Genomic DNA, 18,994 nt, shown 5'->3' with positions numbered 1-18,994 from the left:
GCATCTTCTGGTGGTGCTTTGGCGTTCTAGGAAAGGATGAAGGGCGTCGTGTCTGGAGTGGAGCTGGGTGGTGTGTGGGAGAGGAATGTAGACGTATAAATAGGCTAGAAAAATGTGGTGTGGGAGACGAAGATTGTTGTTTGGCGATGAAACGACGCGAATGATGCGTGCATGTAGCCGTTGCCGTTTCGCACATTAATCGAGGGGGTGTCCCGTGTCGTTGTCGTTTTACACTGAAACGGGGCGGCGCGTCTGCTATCAGCTGAATCGACCGCACTGAAACGGGGCTTGCTGGCTCATTCATGGCGACGTCGTGGCGATGCATGCATAGCTGAGTCACTGCTGCGGGGCGCATGCATGCCGTCGTCGTCGCTTCCCGCGCATGCAGGCCTAGGCCGGCGCATTGCACAACGGGCACAAGGCCAAACCGCAACACGGCCCAACAGTCCATCTAGCGTGCCCGCTCGGAACCCCCACCCGTGTTCAGGAAAAAAAAAAGGAGTTCAGCCAATCAGATTGCTGTATATTCAAATATTCCTAAAAATTTCAGAGAAAATCTAAAAAAAAAAAAATCTTCAAAAACAGTGTATACATATCAAGTAGATGTCTAGGAAATTTATTTGGGTCGTTTAGACAAGGTCGAAAAAAAACATGCTTAGAAATGAGGCCGTTTACCCGGGGAAATGGAGCCTGTTTCTGGCACTTTTTTGACCAACCCTGGGATGACCCCATATTGTCGGCAGTGGTGCACCATGTCATTTAACACACTTCAAGCCATGAGTTTTGCAATTTGCATGAGTGAATGCACTTGTTCATGTGGTGTACACCCCTCAAATACGGTGTCAAAACAGTGGATCGTCTGACGGCGCGTGTGCATGGTGGTCCCATCTTTTGGGATCTGCTTCACCATGGCATCCAAACACCACTTACATCACCATCCATGGAAGAAATCATGTGCTCCTTGCCTAGCTACCTCACGGGAGCCCGCACACATGGTTTACGTGCAAAACGGCTCTACCCAGGCCACAAAGTGGGCCCACAACCCTTGGGTGACCCCATATGGTGGGCACTGGTGCACCATGTCACCCCACCCACTCCTAGCCATGGGTTTAGGGTTGTGCATGTGTGAATGCCCATGTTCATGTGGTGTAGACTCCTGAAATATAGGGTTCTCGTCAGAACGAGGTGTCAAAACAGTGGATCGTCTGACGGCGCGTGTGCATGGTGGTCCCATCTTTTGGGATCTGCTTCACCATGGCATCCAAACACCACTTACATCACCATCCATGGAAGAAATCATGTGCTCCTTGCCTAGCTACCTCACGGGAGCCCGCACACATGGTTTACGTGCAAAACGGCTCTACCCAGGCCACAAAGTGGGCCCACAACCCTTGGGTGACCCCATGTGGTGGGCACTGGTGCACCATGTCACCCCACCCACTCCTAGCCATGGGTTTAGGGTTGTGCATGTGTGAATGCCCATGTTCATGTGGTGTAGACCCCTGAAATATAGGGTTCTCGTCAGAACGAGGTGTCAAAACAGTGGATCGTCTGACGGCGCGTGTGCATGGTGGTCCCATCTTTTGGGATCTGCTTCACCATGGCATCCAAACACCACTTACATCACCATCCATGTAAGAAATCATGTGCTCCTTGCCTAGCTACCTCACGGGAGCCCGCACACATGGTTTACGTGCAAAACGGCTCTACCCAGGCCACAAAGTGGGCCCACAACCCTTGGGTGACCCCATGTAGTGGGCACTGGTGCACCATGTCACCCCACCCACTCCTAGCCATGGGTTTAGGGTTGTGCATGTGTGAATGCCCATGTTCATGTGGTGTAGACCCCTGAAATATAGGGTTCTCGTCAGAACGAGGTGTCAAAACAGTGGATCGTCTGACGGCGCGTGTGCATGGTGGTCCCATCTTTTGGGATCTGCTTCACCATGGCATCCAAACACCACTTACATCACCATCCATGTAAGAAATCATGTGCTCCTTGCCTAGCTACCTCACGGGAGCCCGCACACATGGTTTACGTGCAAAACGGCTCTACCACGGACACAAAGTGGGCCCACAACCCTTGGGTGACCCCATGTGGTGGGCACTGGTGCACCATGTCACCCCACCCACTCCTAGCCATGGGTTTAGGGTTGTGCATGTGTGAATGCCCATGTTCATGTGGTGTAGACCCCTGAAATATAGGGTTCTCGTCAGAACGAGGTGTCAAAACAGTGGATCGTCTGACGGCGCGTGTGCATGGTGGTCCCATCTTTTGGGATCTGCTTCACCATGGCATCCAAACACCACTTACATCACCATCCATGGAAGAAATCATGTGCTCCTTGCCTAGCTACCTCACGGGAGCCCGCACACATGGTTTACGTGCAAAACGGCTCTACCCAGGCCACAAAGTGGGCCCACAGCCCTTGGGTGACCCCATATGGTGGGCACTGGTGCACCATGTCACCCCACCCACTCCTAGCCATGGGTTTAGGGTTGTGCATGTGTGAATGCCCATGTTCATGTGGTGTAGACTCCTGAAATATAGGGTTCTCGTCAGAACGAGGTGTCAAAACAGTGGATCGTCTGACGGCGCGTGTGCATGGTGGTCCCATCTTTTGGGATCTGCTTCACCATGGCATCCAAACACCACTTACATCACCATCCATGGAAGAAATCATGTGCTCCTTGCCTAGCTACCTCACGGGAGCCCGCACACATGGTTTACGTGCAAAACGGCTCTACCAGGCCACAAAGTGGGCCCACAACCCTTGGGTGACCCCATGTGGTGGGCACTGGTGCACCATGTCACCCCACCCACTCCTAGCCATGGGTTTAGGGTTGTGCATGTGTGAATGCCCATGTTCATGTGGTGTAGACCCCTGAAATATAGGGTTCTCGTCAGAACGAGGTGTCAAAAAAAGTGGATCGTCTGACGGCGCGTGTGCATGGTGGTCCCATCTTTTGGGATCTGCTTCACCATGGCATCCAAACACCACTTACATCACCATCCATGGAAGAAATCATGTGCTCCTTGCCTAGCTACCTCACGGGAGCCCGCACACATGGTTTACGTGCAAAACGGCTCTACCCAGGCCACAAAGTGGGCCCACAACCCTTGGGTGACCCCATATGGTGGGCACTGGTGCACCATGTCACCCCACCCACTCCTAGCCATGGGTTTAGGGTTGTGCATGTGTGAATGCCCATGTTCATGTGGTGTAGACTCCTGAAATATAGGGTTCTCGTCAGAACGAGGTGTCAAAACAGTGGATCGTCTGACGGCGCGTGTGCATGGTGGTCCCATCTTTTGGGATCTGCTTCACCATGGCATCCAAACACCACTTACATCACCATCCATGGAAGAAATCATGTGCTCCTTGCCTAGCTACCTCACGGGAGCCCGCACACATGGTTTACGTGCAAAACGGCTCTACCAGGCCACAAAGTGGGCCCACAACCCTTGGGTGACCCCATGTGGTGGGCACTGGTGCACCATGTCACCCCACCCACTCCTAGCCATGGGTTTAGGGTTGTGCATGTGTGAATGCCCATGTTCATGTGGTGTAGACCCCTGAAATATAGGGTTCTCGTCAGAACGAGGTGTCAAAACAGTGGATCGTCTGACGGCGCGTGTGCATGGTGGTCCCATCTTTTGGGATCTGCTTCACCATGGCATCCAAACACCACTTACATCACCATCCATGTAAGAAATCATGTGCTCCTTGCCTAGCTACCTGACGGGAGCCCGCACACATGGTTTACGTGCAAAACGGCTCTACCCAGGCCACAAAGTGGGCCCACAACCCTTGGGTGACCCCATGTAGTGGGCACTGGTGCACCATGTCACCCCACCCACTCCTAGCCATGGGTTTAGGGTTGTGCATGTGTGAATGCCCATGTTCATGTGGTGTAGACCCCTGAAATATAGGGTTCTCGTCAGAACGAGGTGTCAAAACAGTGGATCGTCTGACGGCGCGTGTGCATGGTGGTCCCATCTTTTGGGATCTGCTTCACCATGGCATCCAAACACCACTTACATCACCATCCATGTAAGAAATCATGTGCTCCTTGCCTAGCTACCTCACGGGAGCCCGCACACATGGTTTACGTGCAAAACGGCTCTACCCAGGCCACAAAGTGGGCCCACAACCCTTGGGTGACCCCATGTGGTGGGCACTGGTGCACCATGTCACCCCACCCACTCCTAGCCATGGGTTTAGGGTTGTGCATGTGTGAATGCCCATGTTCATGTGGTGTAGACCCCTGAAATATAGGGTTCTCGTCAGAACGAGGTGTCAAAACAGTGGATCGTCTGACGGCGCGTGTGCATGGTGGTCCCATCTTTTGGGATCTGCTTCACCATGGCATCCAAACACCACTTACATCACCATCCATGGAAGAAATCATGTGCTCCTTGCCTAGCTACCTCACGGGAGCCCGCACACATGGTTTACGTGCAAAACGGCTCTACCCAGGCCACAAAGTGGGCCCACAACCCTTGGGTGACCCCATGTGGTGGGCACTGGTGCACCATGTCACCCCACCCACTCCTAGCCATGTGTTTAGGGTTATGCATGTGTGAATGCCCATGTTCATGTGGTGTAGACCCCTGAAATATAGGGTTCTCGTCAGAACGAGGTGTCAAAACAGTGGATCGTCTGACGGCGCGTGTGCATGGTGGTCCCATCTTTGGGATCTGCTTCACCATGGCATCCAAACACCACTTACATCACCATCCATGGAAGAAATCATGTGCTCCTTGCCTAGCTATCTCACGGGAGCCCGCACACATGGTTTACGTGCAAAACGGCTCTACCCTGTGCCACAAAGTGGGCCCACAACCCTTGGGTGACCCCATGTGGTGGGCACTGGTGCACCATGTCACCCCACCCACTCCTAGCCATGTGTTTAGGGTTGTGCATGTGTGAATGCCCATGTTCATGTGGTGTAGACCCCTGAAATATAGGGTTCTCGTCAGAACGAGGTGTCAAAACAGTGGATCGTCTGACGGCGCGTGTGCATAATGGTCCCATCTTTTGGGATCTGCTTCACCATGGCATCCAAACACCACTTACATCACCATCCATGTAAGAAATCATGTGCTCCTAGCCTAGCTACCTCACGGGAGCCCGCACACATGGTTTACGTGCAAAACGGCTCTACCCAGGCCACAAAGTGGGCCCACAACCCTTGGGTGACCCCATGTGGTGGGCACTGGTGCACCATGTCACCCCACCCACTCCTAGCCATGGGTTTAGGGTTGTGCATGTGTGAATGCCCATGTTCATGTGGTGTAGACTCCTGAAATATAGGGTTCTCGTCAGAACGAGGTGTCAAAACAGTGGATCGTCTGACGGCGCGTGTGCATGGTGGTCCCATCTTTTGGGATCTGCTTCACCATGGCATCCAAACACCACTTACATCACCATCCATGTAAGAAATCATGTGCTCCTTGCCTAGCTACCTCACGGGAGCCCGCACACATGGTTTACGTGCAAAACGGCTCTACCTGTGCCACAAAGTGGGCCCACAACCCTTGGGTGACCCCATGTGGTGGGCACTGGTGCACCATGTCACCCCACCCACTCCTAGCCATGGGTTTAGGGTTGTGCATGTGTGAATGCCCATGTTCATGTGGTGTAGACCCCTGAAATATAGGGTTCTCGTCAGAACGAGGTGTCAAAACAGTGGATCGTCTGACGGCGCGTGTGCATGGTGGTCCCATCTTTTGGGATCTGCTTCACCATGGCATCCAAACACCACTTACATCACCATCCATGGAAGAAATCATGTGCTCCTTGCCTAGCTACCTCACGGGAGCCCGCACACATGGTTTACGTGCAAAACGGATCTACCCAGGCCACAAAGTGGGCCCACAACCCTTGGGTGACCCCATGTGGTGGGCACTGGTGCACCATGTCACCCCACCCACTCCTAGCCATGGGTTTAGGGTTGTTCATGTGTGAATGCCCATGTTCATGTGGTGTAGACCCCTGAAATATAGGGTTCTCGTCAGAACGAGGTGTCAAAACAGTGGATCGTCTGACGGCGCGTGTGCATGGTGGTCCCATCTTTTGGGATCTGCTTCATCATGGCATCCAAACACCACTTACATCACCATCCATGGAAGAAATCATGTGCTCCTTGCCTAGCTACCTCACGGGAGCCCGCACACATGGTTTACGTGCAAAACGGCACAAACCAGCCCCCGAAGAGGGCCCACAACCCTTGGGTGACCCCATGTGGTGGGCACTGGTGCACCATGTCACCCCACCCACTCCTAGCCATGGGTTTAGGGTTGTGCATGTGTGAATGCCCATGTTCATGTGGTGTAGACCCCTGAAATATAGGGTTCTCGTCAGAACGAGGTGTCAAAACAGTGGATCGTCTGACGACGCGTGTGCATGGTGGTCCCATCTTTTGAGATCTGCTTCACCATGGCATCCAAACACCACTTACATCACCATCCATGGAAGAAATCATGTGCTCCTTGCCTAGCTACCTCACGGGAGCCCGCACACATGGTTTACGTGCAAAACGGCTCTACCCAGGCCACAAAGTGGGCCCACAACCCTTGGGTGACCCCATGTGGTGGGCACTGGTGCACCATGTCACCCCACCCACTCCTAGCCATGGGTTTAGGGTTGTGCATGTGTGAATGCCCATGTTCATGTGGTGTAGACCCCTGAAATATAGGGTTCTCGTCAGAACGAGGTGTCAAAACAGAGGATCGTCCGACGGCGCGTGTGCATGGTGGTCCCATCTTTTGGGATCTGCTTCACCATGGCATCCAAACACCACTTACATCACCATCCATGGAAGAAATCATGTGCTCCTTGCCTAGCTACCTCACGGGAGCCCGCACACATGGTTTACGTGCAAAACGGCTCTACCTGTGCCACAAAGTGGGCCCACAACCCTTGGGTGACCCCATGTGGTGGGCACTGGTGCACCATGTCACCCCACCCACTCCTAGCCATGGGTTTAGGGTTGTGCATGTGTGAATGCCCATGTTCATGTGGTGTAGACCCCTGAAATATAGGGTTCTCGTCAGAACGAGGTGTCAAAACAAAGGATCGTCCTGACGGCGCGTGTGCATGGTGGTCCCATCTTTTGGGATCTGCTTCACCATGGCATCCAAACACCACTTACATCACCATCCATGGAAGAAATCATGTGCTCCTTGCCTAGCTACCTCACGGGAGCCCGCACACATGGTTTACGTGCAAAACGGCTCTACCCAGGCCACAAAGTGGGCCCACAACCCTTGGGTGACCCCATGTGGTGGGCACTGGTGCACCATGTCACCCCACCTACTCCTAGCCATGGGTTTAGGGTTGTGCATGTGTGAATGCCCATGTTCATGTGGTGTAGACCCCTGAAATATAGGGTTCTCGTCAGAACGAGGTGTCAAAACAAGGATCGTCCTGACGGCGCGTGTGCATGGTGGTCCCATCTTTTGGGATCTGCTTCACCATGGCATCCAAACACCACTTACATCACCATCCATGGAAGAAATCATGTGCTCCTTGCCTAGCTACCTCACGGGAGCCCGCACACATGGTTTACGTGCAAAACGGCTCTACCCACGCCACAAAGTGGGCCCACAACCCTTGGGTGACCCCATGTGGTGGGCACTGGTGCACCATGTCACCCCACCCACTCCTAGCCATGGGTTTAGGGTTGTGCATGTGTGAATGCCCATGTTCATGTGGTGTAGACCCCTGAAATATAGGGTTCTCGTCAGAACGAGGTGTCAAAACAGTGGATCGTCTGACGGCGCGTGTGCATGGTGGTCCCATCTTTTGGGATCTGCTTTACCATGGCATCCAAACACCACTTACATCACCATCCATGTAAGAAATCATGTGCTCCTTGCCTAGCTACCTCACGGGAGCCCGTACACATGGTTTACGTGCAAAACGGCTCTACCCAGGCCACAAAGTGGGCCCACAACCCTTGGGTGAAACCAACAAAAAGATGACTACCAAAAACCTAACATAATCAACTGAAAACACTACTTTTTTAAAAAACTCCACGCATAGATCGGGTTCCCCACTCCTCCCGACACCGACGAAGCCGGCCGGAAGAGGGGGAACCCAATCTATGGAGGAGACTGAGGTGGAGGCGGCGGCTGTACCTAGGAAAAAGTTTATGTTCTTCTTACTTTCTGACTATTTCAAAAGCTTAGAAATGAGGCCGTTTACCCTACCTTTAGAGCCTGTTTAAACCATAGTGAGAAGAAAGTGCCACGGTGTGCGCCGCGCGGGCGGAAATTACCACGCGCCTCGTTACTAGAAACCGCACGCGCACGACCTGAGGCGACGCGGCTCTTTAAACACCGGAATGGCAACGGCCGCCCTCTACCATTACCGCGTTGCCTTGCATACAAGTACGGTGCCAACGCTAGCGGTTCGCATATCTTCCAGACCCGCTCCCCACCGTCGTCAACCACCCGCGGCGCGACCATGAGTGACGTTTCCTGGCCGTCCGACTCCGACAGCGACGGAAAGCCGCCTGGGTGGCGCCACTGGTGGGAAAGGGAACCACCGCGGAGCGCCGATCAGTCGGACAGTGCTGACGAGGAGGAGGACGCCGCGGACGGCTCGGAGCCCGACGGCTCGGAGCCCGACGACTCGGAGCCCGACGACGCCGACGAAGCGGACGAGGAGGAGGGCGCCGCCGACGACGCTTACGAGGAGGAGGGCGCCGCCGACGACGTGGACGCGGAGGAACATGCCGTCGACGACGCGGATGACGAGGAACCCGCCGCCGACGATGCGGAAGAGGACGAGGACTCTGACGCGAAGTGGGCGCGGCTGGAGGAGGCCTTGGCCGCCGATGAGAAGGCGGCCGCGAAAAAGAAGGCTCGCGCGAAGAAGGCAGCCGTGGCGCGGGCGCGGGCGCCGGCCGAGGTGACGGACGAGGAGGAGGAGTACAACGGCTCTTTGGAGTACTCCTCGTCAGAAGATGACTCGTCGGAGTCCACCTCGTCGGACGACAGCTCCTCGTCGGAGAAGGCTTCTCGCAAACGGGGGCGCCCGGACGACGACGAGGCAGAGTCGTCGTACAAACGTTCCAAGTAGACGACGAGGCATGTCCTCTATATTTTTATCTGCATTTTTATTTGCATTTGTAGTATTGTGTGCGGACCATATATTTTCTGCATTTTAATTATTGTAAGAGGTAATTATTCTGTGTACTTCTCCTCATCAGCTTTTCACTGTCGAAAAAGAAATTTTTATTTCTGGACATGATCACATTACAGAATTCACTGTTGCCCAACCATAACATCTAGGCCGAGCATTTTAAAAGCCCTGACATCGCGATTATAACAGCTACTAGAATAATTATAGCACACAAGGCGTTCTGAAGAAACAATTCCCGTTGGAGAGCATATTTTTTGACCTTATTTATCTTCAACCTTGTTGTCGCCCTTGTTTCGTTTTTACTAATGTTGTGTTCATCGATGATATCAGCCATCATCAACTCGATTCGGCCTTTCTCTTCCAGAAGTGTTTCTATTTTTTTGTTGGTAGTCATCAATGCTTGTTCCATCTTCCGAATTGTCTCATGAGCCACCCCGAGCTTCTCTTTGACAATCCTCAATTCTTCATCAATCTTCATTTTCTCCTCTCTTTTAAAATTTAGTTCTTCTAGGAGAACAATTTTTGCTTGTAGACAATGTTGAAATTGGGCACAGCCATCCCGAATACCACACTCACATATTGATTCCTACAATAAAACGTGAAAACATATTAAATTCGACATAACTTATGAACTGCACATACCGATGACTCTTCAAGATATTTAGAATCCCATGAGATGAAGACGTTAACTTAGAATCATACCTCATCCGATGAGTTGTGCATGGGTTCGACGCGGTCGATGTCGTCCATAGCCGAAATCACCATGGCGGCGGCGACCTGTAGGTGGAGGCAGGATGGAGATGCTGATGAGATAACGGGCCGAGGGATCCATCTTTTCGTTTGTGGTATGCTTCTTTATGCTCCTCGTGGGCCGCAATTGAGGCCCATCCTGGCCCAGCCTTTTATTTAGGTATTTAACTGCCGTACTAATCCTCAAATCTAATTCCCAAACGATCTATCTCCTCAACGCCTCCTCTGATCTACGACTGGACGCCGACTGCGTCCTCGAAGACGTTGGTTACGAGCTGACTCGGATCTCATCGCCATGGATGTAAGTATAGTTCGCTCACCTCGTGCCATGCACCTAATTTTTTTTATGAACTCTTGCCTGACAACATATGTAGACGCGGTAGATCGTCTTTACTTTGATCTGCCCAAGTTAGATCTGGTCGTCTAATCTTACTTCCCTTGGTTGGGTCGCTTGGGAAAAAAATATCGGCCGACTTAATTAGATCTAGTGGTTAATTTGATCGTACGTATATGACATATGAGAACATTGACATTGATCAGCCATTCCTTGCTACGCCTGCCCAGCTTCGTGCTTTACCGAATTGGAGGAAAAGGCCTATTATAAGGGGTAAGTCTGTTTATGTCACTCAATGAGAACACAGTGTTATGAACAACTTAATTTAGAATTAATTGATGTCCCTTATGTTTTTTAATATTACATGTAGGTCCTGGAGAAGAGGAAGAGTATGATTTTGAAGCTTTCATAGAGTATGCAAATCGAGTTAAGATGAATTATGACGATTTTGATGCACTCGAACGACTAGTTGCGAAAACCCTACCAGTAATTCCATTGTACGTGTGCACCATCAAGAAATCACACATCGTGAAGAATAAAGCAAAGATGGTAATTAATTTTGATTTCCATCATTTCTTACTACTAACCAAGATATGCCGATAATTGATCAAATTTATGTGTAGTACTTCTCAAGGAGGTTCACCCTCAAGCACATTCTGCCCAATATTCAGCTACCAGCAACAATAAAGCTGTACTCACCAGGTGCCAATGTTACAGAAGTTACGATGGTGATGAACATGTCAACGGTGAAAGGAGTACCAAAAGGAGGTGCCATGATAACATCACACTGGATGAATGTGGTGAGGCAGAATGGCATGAAGAAAAATCAGAAATACGTGTTCTGGTTCCGTAAGCAAGGAGAAGGTGGTCTGAAGATTATGCTTGACTGTGTGTGAGAGCAGCCCGGTTCAGACTTCGCTCGTGAAGACTACTATAGCTATCTAAATTTTTTGTTTATGTCATGTCCGTTGGTACACTTTTAGTATGGTGCAAATTTATGTCATTTTTAATGGTTTCACACTTTTATGACAATGTGTGAAGAGTTCGATCGTGAATGCTTATTAATTATATCCAGCTTATTTCTCTACAAGTGTTGTATGAGGGTTGTAGCATTGTGAAATTTGTTGATGCCCCACTCGACAGTGGCACTATAGATATGTCAATTATGTACATTGCAGATCTAGTAATGTGCAAAAAAGACCATATTTTTTAAAAAATTCTTCGTTACAAACAATTGAAATCGTAATTAAAAAATATTTTGCACCGTCGTACTAGCTACAAGCCATTGTTGTGTGGTGCCATGCGGAACCATGGTATGCTTGTAGGTGATCAGCACCTTTGAACATGTATATATTGTTGCTCCAAAAGAGATAGGGAGAAGTAAGTTATCGATGCGTCTGCCGAATGCAAAGCAGTGTCTTATCACATGCATAGAGTGCCCTCCGTGTATGGGCTGGGTACTAACGGGCTGGCCCAGATATCCATCGAGAGCTTGCCTAATTATAGTATTAACAGCAGATGCCCTAGTTAGCGGCACGTCCGACGCACAACGTCTAACTACCCACGATTTCTTCTTCAAGTCAACGTCGCCTTCCATCGCCGTCTGGAGAAGATAGGAGTCCTTTCGTCGGCGGAGCCTACAGCTCAATCTAACGACGGCAACATCCGTGTTCCAGCCTTCCAGGTGCGCGCGTTTGCAATCTCGTTTATCATCGATCCTTTCGCCCACTTGATCTAGAGTGCGCTTGATCTAAACCTTCATTCTTTGCCGGACGTGTAAGTTTTAGGTTGACATTTACGCTGTAGATGGTTAGGAGATTTTCTATGTCGGCAATAATTGTTGTTTGTATATGTTATTTGCAGAATGGATGAATTAGATGGCCCGGTCTATTGTGACTACACATTGTGGACGGATCTCGTAGCCACTTTCTAAGGACCTCAACGTGCAAGGTTTAGCTCTACTACTTTGCGGACGATGTTGCAACTACCAGCCTTCGCCACGCGCACAAATATGATTAGATTTATGATAGAGCTATATGATCCTAAAACTGAGACATTCATCGTACAAGACAAGGCAGGAGCGATAACTGCAACCTCTGTAGATATAGAATGCATTTATGGTCTACGTAATGAGGGTTATTCCGCTTTTGATATAATTGATCAAGAATGTCTAACAAGTAGAAGGAAAATACCGCCTAGTTATCTCAGCAAGTCTAGTGGAAATCTAGTTATTGAAGACTTGATTGCTGACATACAGAGAGAGAAAGCTTCCGATGATGACTTTGTGCGGAAAGCAGTGCTTGTGCTAATTGGCACGGTTCTTGCGCCATCTGGCCCAAAAACAGTCGATAGAGATCACTACTGTTTAGTGGAGGATGTTTCTAGACTGTTTAACATTAACTGGAATCACTTCACATTGCGTTACCTCCTTGATAATTTGTCTGCTTACACAAGATCAGCAGGAAAAGGTAGGGGATGGCCGGTTGGAAATCTTTGTCTCACTCAGGTATGCAAATATGATTAGCACTATATTTGATGTATGTGACAATTTGAAACTTATTTCATTTAAAATGTGTTGTTTGTAGCTACTATACTGGGAAAAGGTGGTAGTTGTCGATGATCCTACGTATATTCCACACAAGTCTATTCGGCCACTAATGAAAAACTGGACTGAAGCGGAAGCGGAAAGGAGGTCGCGGTACGACTATGCAAATGGTCGTGGGAGAGGCAAAGTGAAGGTTTTGTTTTTATCACTACTTCTAGCTACATTATATCATAGTCGACGTTGTGCTGTTATATTAATTTATGACATTTGTTTTCTAATTTGACATGCAGATTATTAATGATCTTACAACTCAAGCCAATGCCAGAGCGCAAACAAAGCAAAACACATCGCAGAATGGTGAACAGTCACGTTCGACACGTTCGAGACAGAGGCTTAGTAACAAGGACATAATATTGGAAAGTTTGAAGAAGGAACTGACGGATCACATTGACAAACAATTAGCACTTGTACCAAAGAGATGTGCAGAGGTGAGGAGCCATTCATTTTACAAACACGAAAGTATTACATTATCAGTAATGAATAATTATGGTACTACTTATTTTGCAGGAAGTCCTAAAAATGCTAAATAAGAATGGTGTCATGTACAAACCGGTTGAAGGATCAGAGTCAGGGAAAGGAGGAGATGAGGAAGAAGAGACTTCTAATCACATCAATGATTTGTCTAAGAAAGAATTCATGTACAAGAACAGTTCTGACGAGTTAGATGCTTTTATTAGCAATTTAACAAAGAATTCTGGTAAGTTTGTCACACCTCCTAAGCATAATGGGGTGCCGGAGGCAGGAGATAATGTGTACGTCACACCAGGAAACCTCGGTAACACGGATGGTACACAAGATAATCCTTTTATCTTAAATGATACCACAAAATCGGCATCATCCTCGGATATACGTATACCGGATGACATTTTCGCAAGATCTACCACCAAGGTGAATGCTGGACAGAAGGATGACCTACATGACGGTGAACATGAAGTTATGAGTACTCATAGTGGTGAAACAATGGGACGACAGGCTAGTAGGAAGAAGGGCAATACAGCAAAGTGTGCAAATAGTAATGGAAGAAGGAGAAACGCAGCGGCGGTACAAGTTGGAGGGAAAAGGAAACGGACGACGAATCAAAAATATGGATCACCATATGTGGTCGCGAAACCTAGAGCAAAACGTCAAAGCCGTGTAAAGAAAGGTAACACCATTTATTCGTTATTTCTTTGTTGGCAAATAAATGATGCTGCAACCTGTAACACATATGTTATTACTATTATGTGCATCAGGGTTGTTTGCAGAACATGAAGTTGGGGTATCTTCGGCAGTACCAACACAGCAGGAAATAGAAGCTGCCACTTTATATGTTAAAACAATATCCAAGCTACCAAAAGAAGCATCTAAAGGAGTGTACAAGAATGAATATGGCGCCAGCTTCTCTTCAGAAAAGCTTAACGTCGTTCTTGCGCACGAATGGCTATCTGATGATGTAAGTCTTCAAAACCAAAAGTTTGCGTTATACTCGTAATTAAACTATTTGAATTTGAAAATATTGTTGTTGCTATCAGATTATTGATGCTGCTATTGGATATTTGTCTCTCCGTGTTGGGTCTGATCGAATGTTATGTCCTGCGTGGAGGACAAACTATCTCCTTGAACAAGCAGAAAAACAATACAGAAAAAAATACAATATTAGAAATATAGATGAGGTAGTTACAAGACCAGGAGCCTTAGGTAGGGTTATGGATGAATATTTCAAGCGTGAGAAGTTAACAGCAGTTTCTTTCAATGTTTCATGCGAAATTAGAATAAAATAATATGATAATTGACAAAGTTTTTTCCTTCTCTTGTAGACATTTTTCGCACTGAACATACGGAAAACTCATTACGTAATTGTTGTCATGCATACAAAGAAGAAGGAATTCCAGGTCCTTGATCCTCTGTTTCGTTTAGGGGTGTCAAAATCAGTTGTGGAAGACTTGGTATTACACTCTCTACATACATGTCTTTGTGTACTTTCTCATGTACGTAGGTAATATATTTGTTGTTTCGTAGATTGGGCAAATTTCACAGGACATACAAGAAGCAAACAATACTTGTGACACAGAATATCCTGATGTCGAAGAATGGCCTATTAAAAGCTATGACATCCCTAAGCAAACCGATACGTAAGTACCTATATTGCATTACACATAAAGAAAGTCGGTTTTGTATATGCGGAGACTTTTAAATTTTGTCACATTATATACCAGCAATTCATGCGGATTATGGGTATTGCAATGTATGGAGCACTGGGACGGAGATCAGATGACTTGCCCGGTTTCTCAGGTTGGCTATACTATGTTCCATGCACTCGGTTAATTTTAACAATGTTAACAAGCCATGTGTATAACACCTTATAATGTTTTGGCAGGCCACAGTCGATGAATCGAGAGAAAGTACAGTTGCAAACATTGTTTTATCACCACACAACATTCTTGACAGGGTGAAAAACAAAGTGAGATTGCTAGCAAAGACCAGGAAAATATAAATTTGATAGTGTGACTGTTCGGTTTGCTCCCGCAGAAGGTTTCCGGACACATGTAATATTGAATTTTTAATTGTCTTCGGTTGTAAACAATATTTATTCGGTTAAGATTATCTACAAAATTTTGTAACATTGATTTTATTTCCCATTATCGAAAGTATGCAATTATTTTTATCTTTGTACATGCATGCTATGATGATTATAAGGAAATGCCTACTTCACAATATATAATGTCTTTTGCCATTTTTACAAAAGAACACCAGAGAATTAAGAACATCAGTACAAAATAAAAACATCAGTACGTTGCAAACATTAACAACTCCATCAAATACAAAGCTATAGTCGTCCCATTCATAATTAAGGAAATTTACTGCCCTTTAGATAACTATGAAAGAACTACCCTTCCTGCTGCAGCACATTCCTGCACATGTTCACGGACATAAAATTACACAACAACTCATATGAATCTTTTAAAGTATATGAAACAAAATGGCAGAAAAACTTACTTCGGATGAAATATGCATATTGAGTTTCTTCTGTTATGCCCTTCTCCTTGGCATGCCCCGCACACCTGCACCCTGCGTTCCTTGTGTCCTAGTGGTCTTCCATTTTTAGTCATTGGAGATTTCTGCGCTTCTTGCCTAGGTGCACCCTTAGTGGACACTTTCAAAGGATCACCAACAACAATATCGCATGGTCCACTAGCATCTTCATTTTCATGCACCGACCTGAGGGGACCATATGCTTTACCTTTAGCATACCCCTCTCTTCTAGAAATTATGCCATCAATGGTACTGTTCAGCAGATCATATTCCTCTGAATTGTTTAATGCAATATGCATAGCCTGTGATACCTTAATATTCATCCTGCTGTATTTCATCCGCTCCTCTGCCCCAGACCAACCCCACCCAAACATGTCGCTGGTGCGTTTAGCTGGCAACCCTAACCTGGCATTTTTTGTGAATCGTCGTAGAGCACAACATTGTGGAATTTCAGTAAATTTCAAGAAATGCAGCACATGCAGTATGTGCTTGCAAGGGATCCCCTTTCTAATCATCCTTTGACAGCTGCACCTTATAATTTCTGCCTCCTTGGGTCTATATTCCACGTAGAACCTGGTCCTTACATTATTCCTCCATGCCACAATGAAGATGTTTGAGTCTCCTGCCTGCATTTTTTCTAAGATCTCTATGCCGCCAATCTTTGAAAGCTCACCTTGAATAATATAGAACACAGCAGGAGTGAAGATTTTTGCAGCAGCAACCTCTAGTTCTCTGAAATTAGTAATTGCCACTGGTGTAGTCTGTGAAGCCGTGCAGTCGTCGTGGGCTTCGTTCTCACGGAGACGGACAATTGCGTTGTCGTAGTGCATAATCATATCAACAATTGTCATTTCCCCATCTAGGTGCAGGTGCAGACAAGAGTTTAAACTTTCACTCCGCTGGTTACTTTTCATACCCAGCCAGAATCCTTGAGAGAGATACGCTGCAGCCCAAAGTTTCCTCTTGGTGTACATCCTCTTCATCCATGTTCTGGTTTTTGGGGATTGCCATTTTCTGTAAAATGCATGCCATCGCTCCTCAAATACTTGCTCTGAGGTGGTGTAATACAAAAGAGTCCTGAACTCGTTCAGTGACTTGTTAGATAGATGCATCTCCATATTTTTTTCAATGTGGAAGCTGCAGATACGATGCGGCACACCAGAAAATACTTCGCCGATTGCGGCGATCATCGCGGCATCTGCATCCGTGATTACTGCCTTTGGCTTCTGTTGACACATCGCTTTGAGGAAAGTCTTTAGAAGCCAAACATATGTTTGTTCATTCTCACTTGAAAGGATGGCACACCCAAAAACCGTTGTCCTACGGTGGTTGTTCAAGCCCACAAAAGGAACAAATGGCATCTTATATTTATTCATCTTGTATGTGCTATCAAACACCAGCACATCTCCGTAGTCCTGGTAATCCCTACGTGACTGGGAATCACACCAGAACATGTGCTTCAGACGGCCTTTTTCATCAACGTCATATTCAAAGAAAAATTCAGGGTCCCTCTTTTTCCTCTTTGACATAATGCGGATGGCTTTGGTAGCGTCACCGTCGAAAAGCAGCCTCCTCCTCTCCCTAGAGCACATGTTGTACAAATCCTTTCTTGTGAATCCAACACCAGCAAATGAACCGGAGCCTGCAATGAATTTTCTCATAATGAGGTGCTTCCTGATTCCCATGGATCCCATTGATAATATCTCAGATCTCTGCGCGTCGTTGATCGTCCTATGGGACCGAAGAAACGGAGTCTGACATGGTTCAGCTGGGTCATGGTTATGTTTGTCACGAAAATCTTCAACAACCCAGAAACCAGTTCTTCCATCAAACTTGACCACCAAACGTGCCTTGCAGCCGCAGCGAGACTCAGGTCTGTGCCTATATACACGGCCTTCCGTGGTCAGTTGGTTTTTGGGACGTCTGCCCTGTCTGGAACACACAAAACGCCTTAACCGAATTACTCCATCATCAAACCGCTTAACCTGGTCAAGCCGGACGCTGAACCCATAATCTTTAGCATATCTGTTGTAGAAAGAATATGCTGCTGCTTCAGAAATAAAAGTCATCTCTTTTATCATCCAGTATAAATCCCGATCACTATCAGGATATTCATTGCTATTGCTACCTTTGTGTGGTTTCTTAGGTTGACTAGCGCCTGGCGTCGCCTGCAAGTAGAAAACGTAGGCATTAATTAAAACTATAAATTTATGTGTTCCAGCTATATAAGACTGATAAAAGAGAGATAACAACCTGGCTCATGTCAACAGAATCCTCAGGAACTGATGCACCTTCCACATCATCAGTGTGGCCCGTGTCCAAGTCAGATTCACCGTAATAGTCGTACTCAAGCTGCGTGTCAAATTGTGCCTGAAATTTATTAATGCATTTCGAAATTTAGTAACCGTAAATTTTACAGTTGCCATCATTTCATGCATCATTTTATGTCACTGTATGAGTCACTACACATACCTCACTAGTATTTAGACTGTCTGTGTGTTCACCATGGTTCTCATCATTTTGATCGTCTGTGTGTTCGCCATGGTTGTCATCATTATCAAATTCATCGTACGCAATCTGCATAAATTATGACATGAGGAACCATATATAATTTGATGATGCTGGATTGCTGGTAATCGAAATGAAAAATAGTGGCTCACATCAAACTCGTCTTCGCTCCAGCCGGCTTCGTGCTGCAAATTTTCCTCCATTTCAGAGTCATCGGAATTATAGCCGACGTACTCGTTTTGTTCCTCAATCATACCAGATATAGAGTTCTCCATATTCTGTAGTATTGGACCATAATTAGAATTAAAAAACCGGCAGAATTGTGTCCTCTTACTATGCTACAAGATGAAGTCATGGTACCTGTAATTTTAAACCCTAGCGGGGAAGATGCCGAGCCGGTGGCGCGCCTTTCCAAGGTCGTCGATCTGCGGGGGGGCTTCGCGCGCGGTCGGCGGCGTCGACATGCGAAACAACCACCGGCGGCGACGGACGTGCCGGCAACAACCGCCGACGGCCGGGCCGGCAACAACCGCTTGCGTTCAACCTAGCGACGGCGTGGAACAGCTCGATCAGATCTCCAGTGCCGATGAAAACGATGCATGCAATGGGAGCTAATCACGGTGATTAGCT

General features: G+C 47.5%; 1 protein-coding gene across 1 annotated transcript; it reads right to left on the bottom strand.

The window, feature by feature from the left end:
• Positions 1-15,699: 15,699 nt before the first annotated feature.
• On the bottom strand, positions 15,700-18,994 carry LOC127310534 (protein FAR1-RELATED SEQUENCE 5-like). Its single transcript, XM_071822168.1, has 6 exons — positions 18,725-18,994; positions 18,517-18,642; positions 18,329-18,433; positions 18,110-18,226; positions 15,886-18,024; positions 15,700-15,735 (listed from the first exon to the last, which is right to left on the bottom strand). Exons 2-6 carry the CDS (start codon positions 18,637-18,639, stop codon positions 15,700-15,702), a joined length of 2,520 nt encoding a protein of 839 aa, XP_071678269.1. The 5' UTR covers positions 18,640-18,642; positions 18,725-18,994.

Source organism: Lolium perenne, chromosome 6 (genome assembly GCF_019359855.2).
Source record: "Lolium perenne isolate Kyuss_39 chromosome 6, Kyuss_2.0, whole genome shotgun sequence".
Taxonomy (NCBI): domain Eukaryota; kingdom Viridiplantae; phylum Streptophyta; class Magnoliopsida; order Poales; family Poaceae; genus Lolium; species Lolium perenne.
The sequence above is the reverse complement of the archived record's forward strand: the minus strand, read 5'-3'. Positions and strand labels throughout refer to the sequence as shown.

Excerpts from the sequence above, each read along its gene's own strand:
- LOC127310534 (XM_071822168.1), bottom strand. The coding sequence starts at position 18,639 with ATGGAGAACTCTATATCTGGTATGATTGAGGAACAAAACGAGTACGTC. Across the intron at positions 18,227-18,328 it reads ACAGTCTAAATACTAGTGAG|GCACAATTTGACACGCAGCT; the intron begins GTATGTGTAGTG and ends AATAAATTTCAG. Across the intron at positions 18,025-18,109 it reads ATTCTGTTGACATGAGCCAG|GCGACGCCAGGCGCTAGTCA; the intron begins GTTGTTATCTCT and ends TTCTACTTGCAG.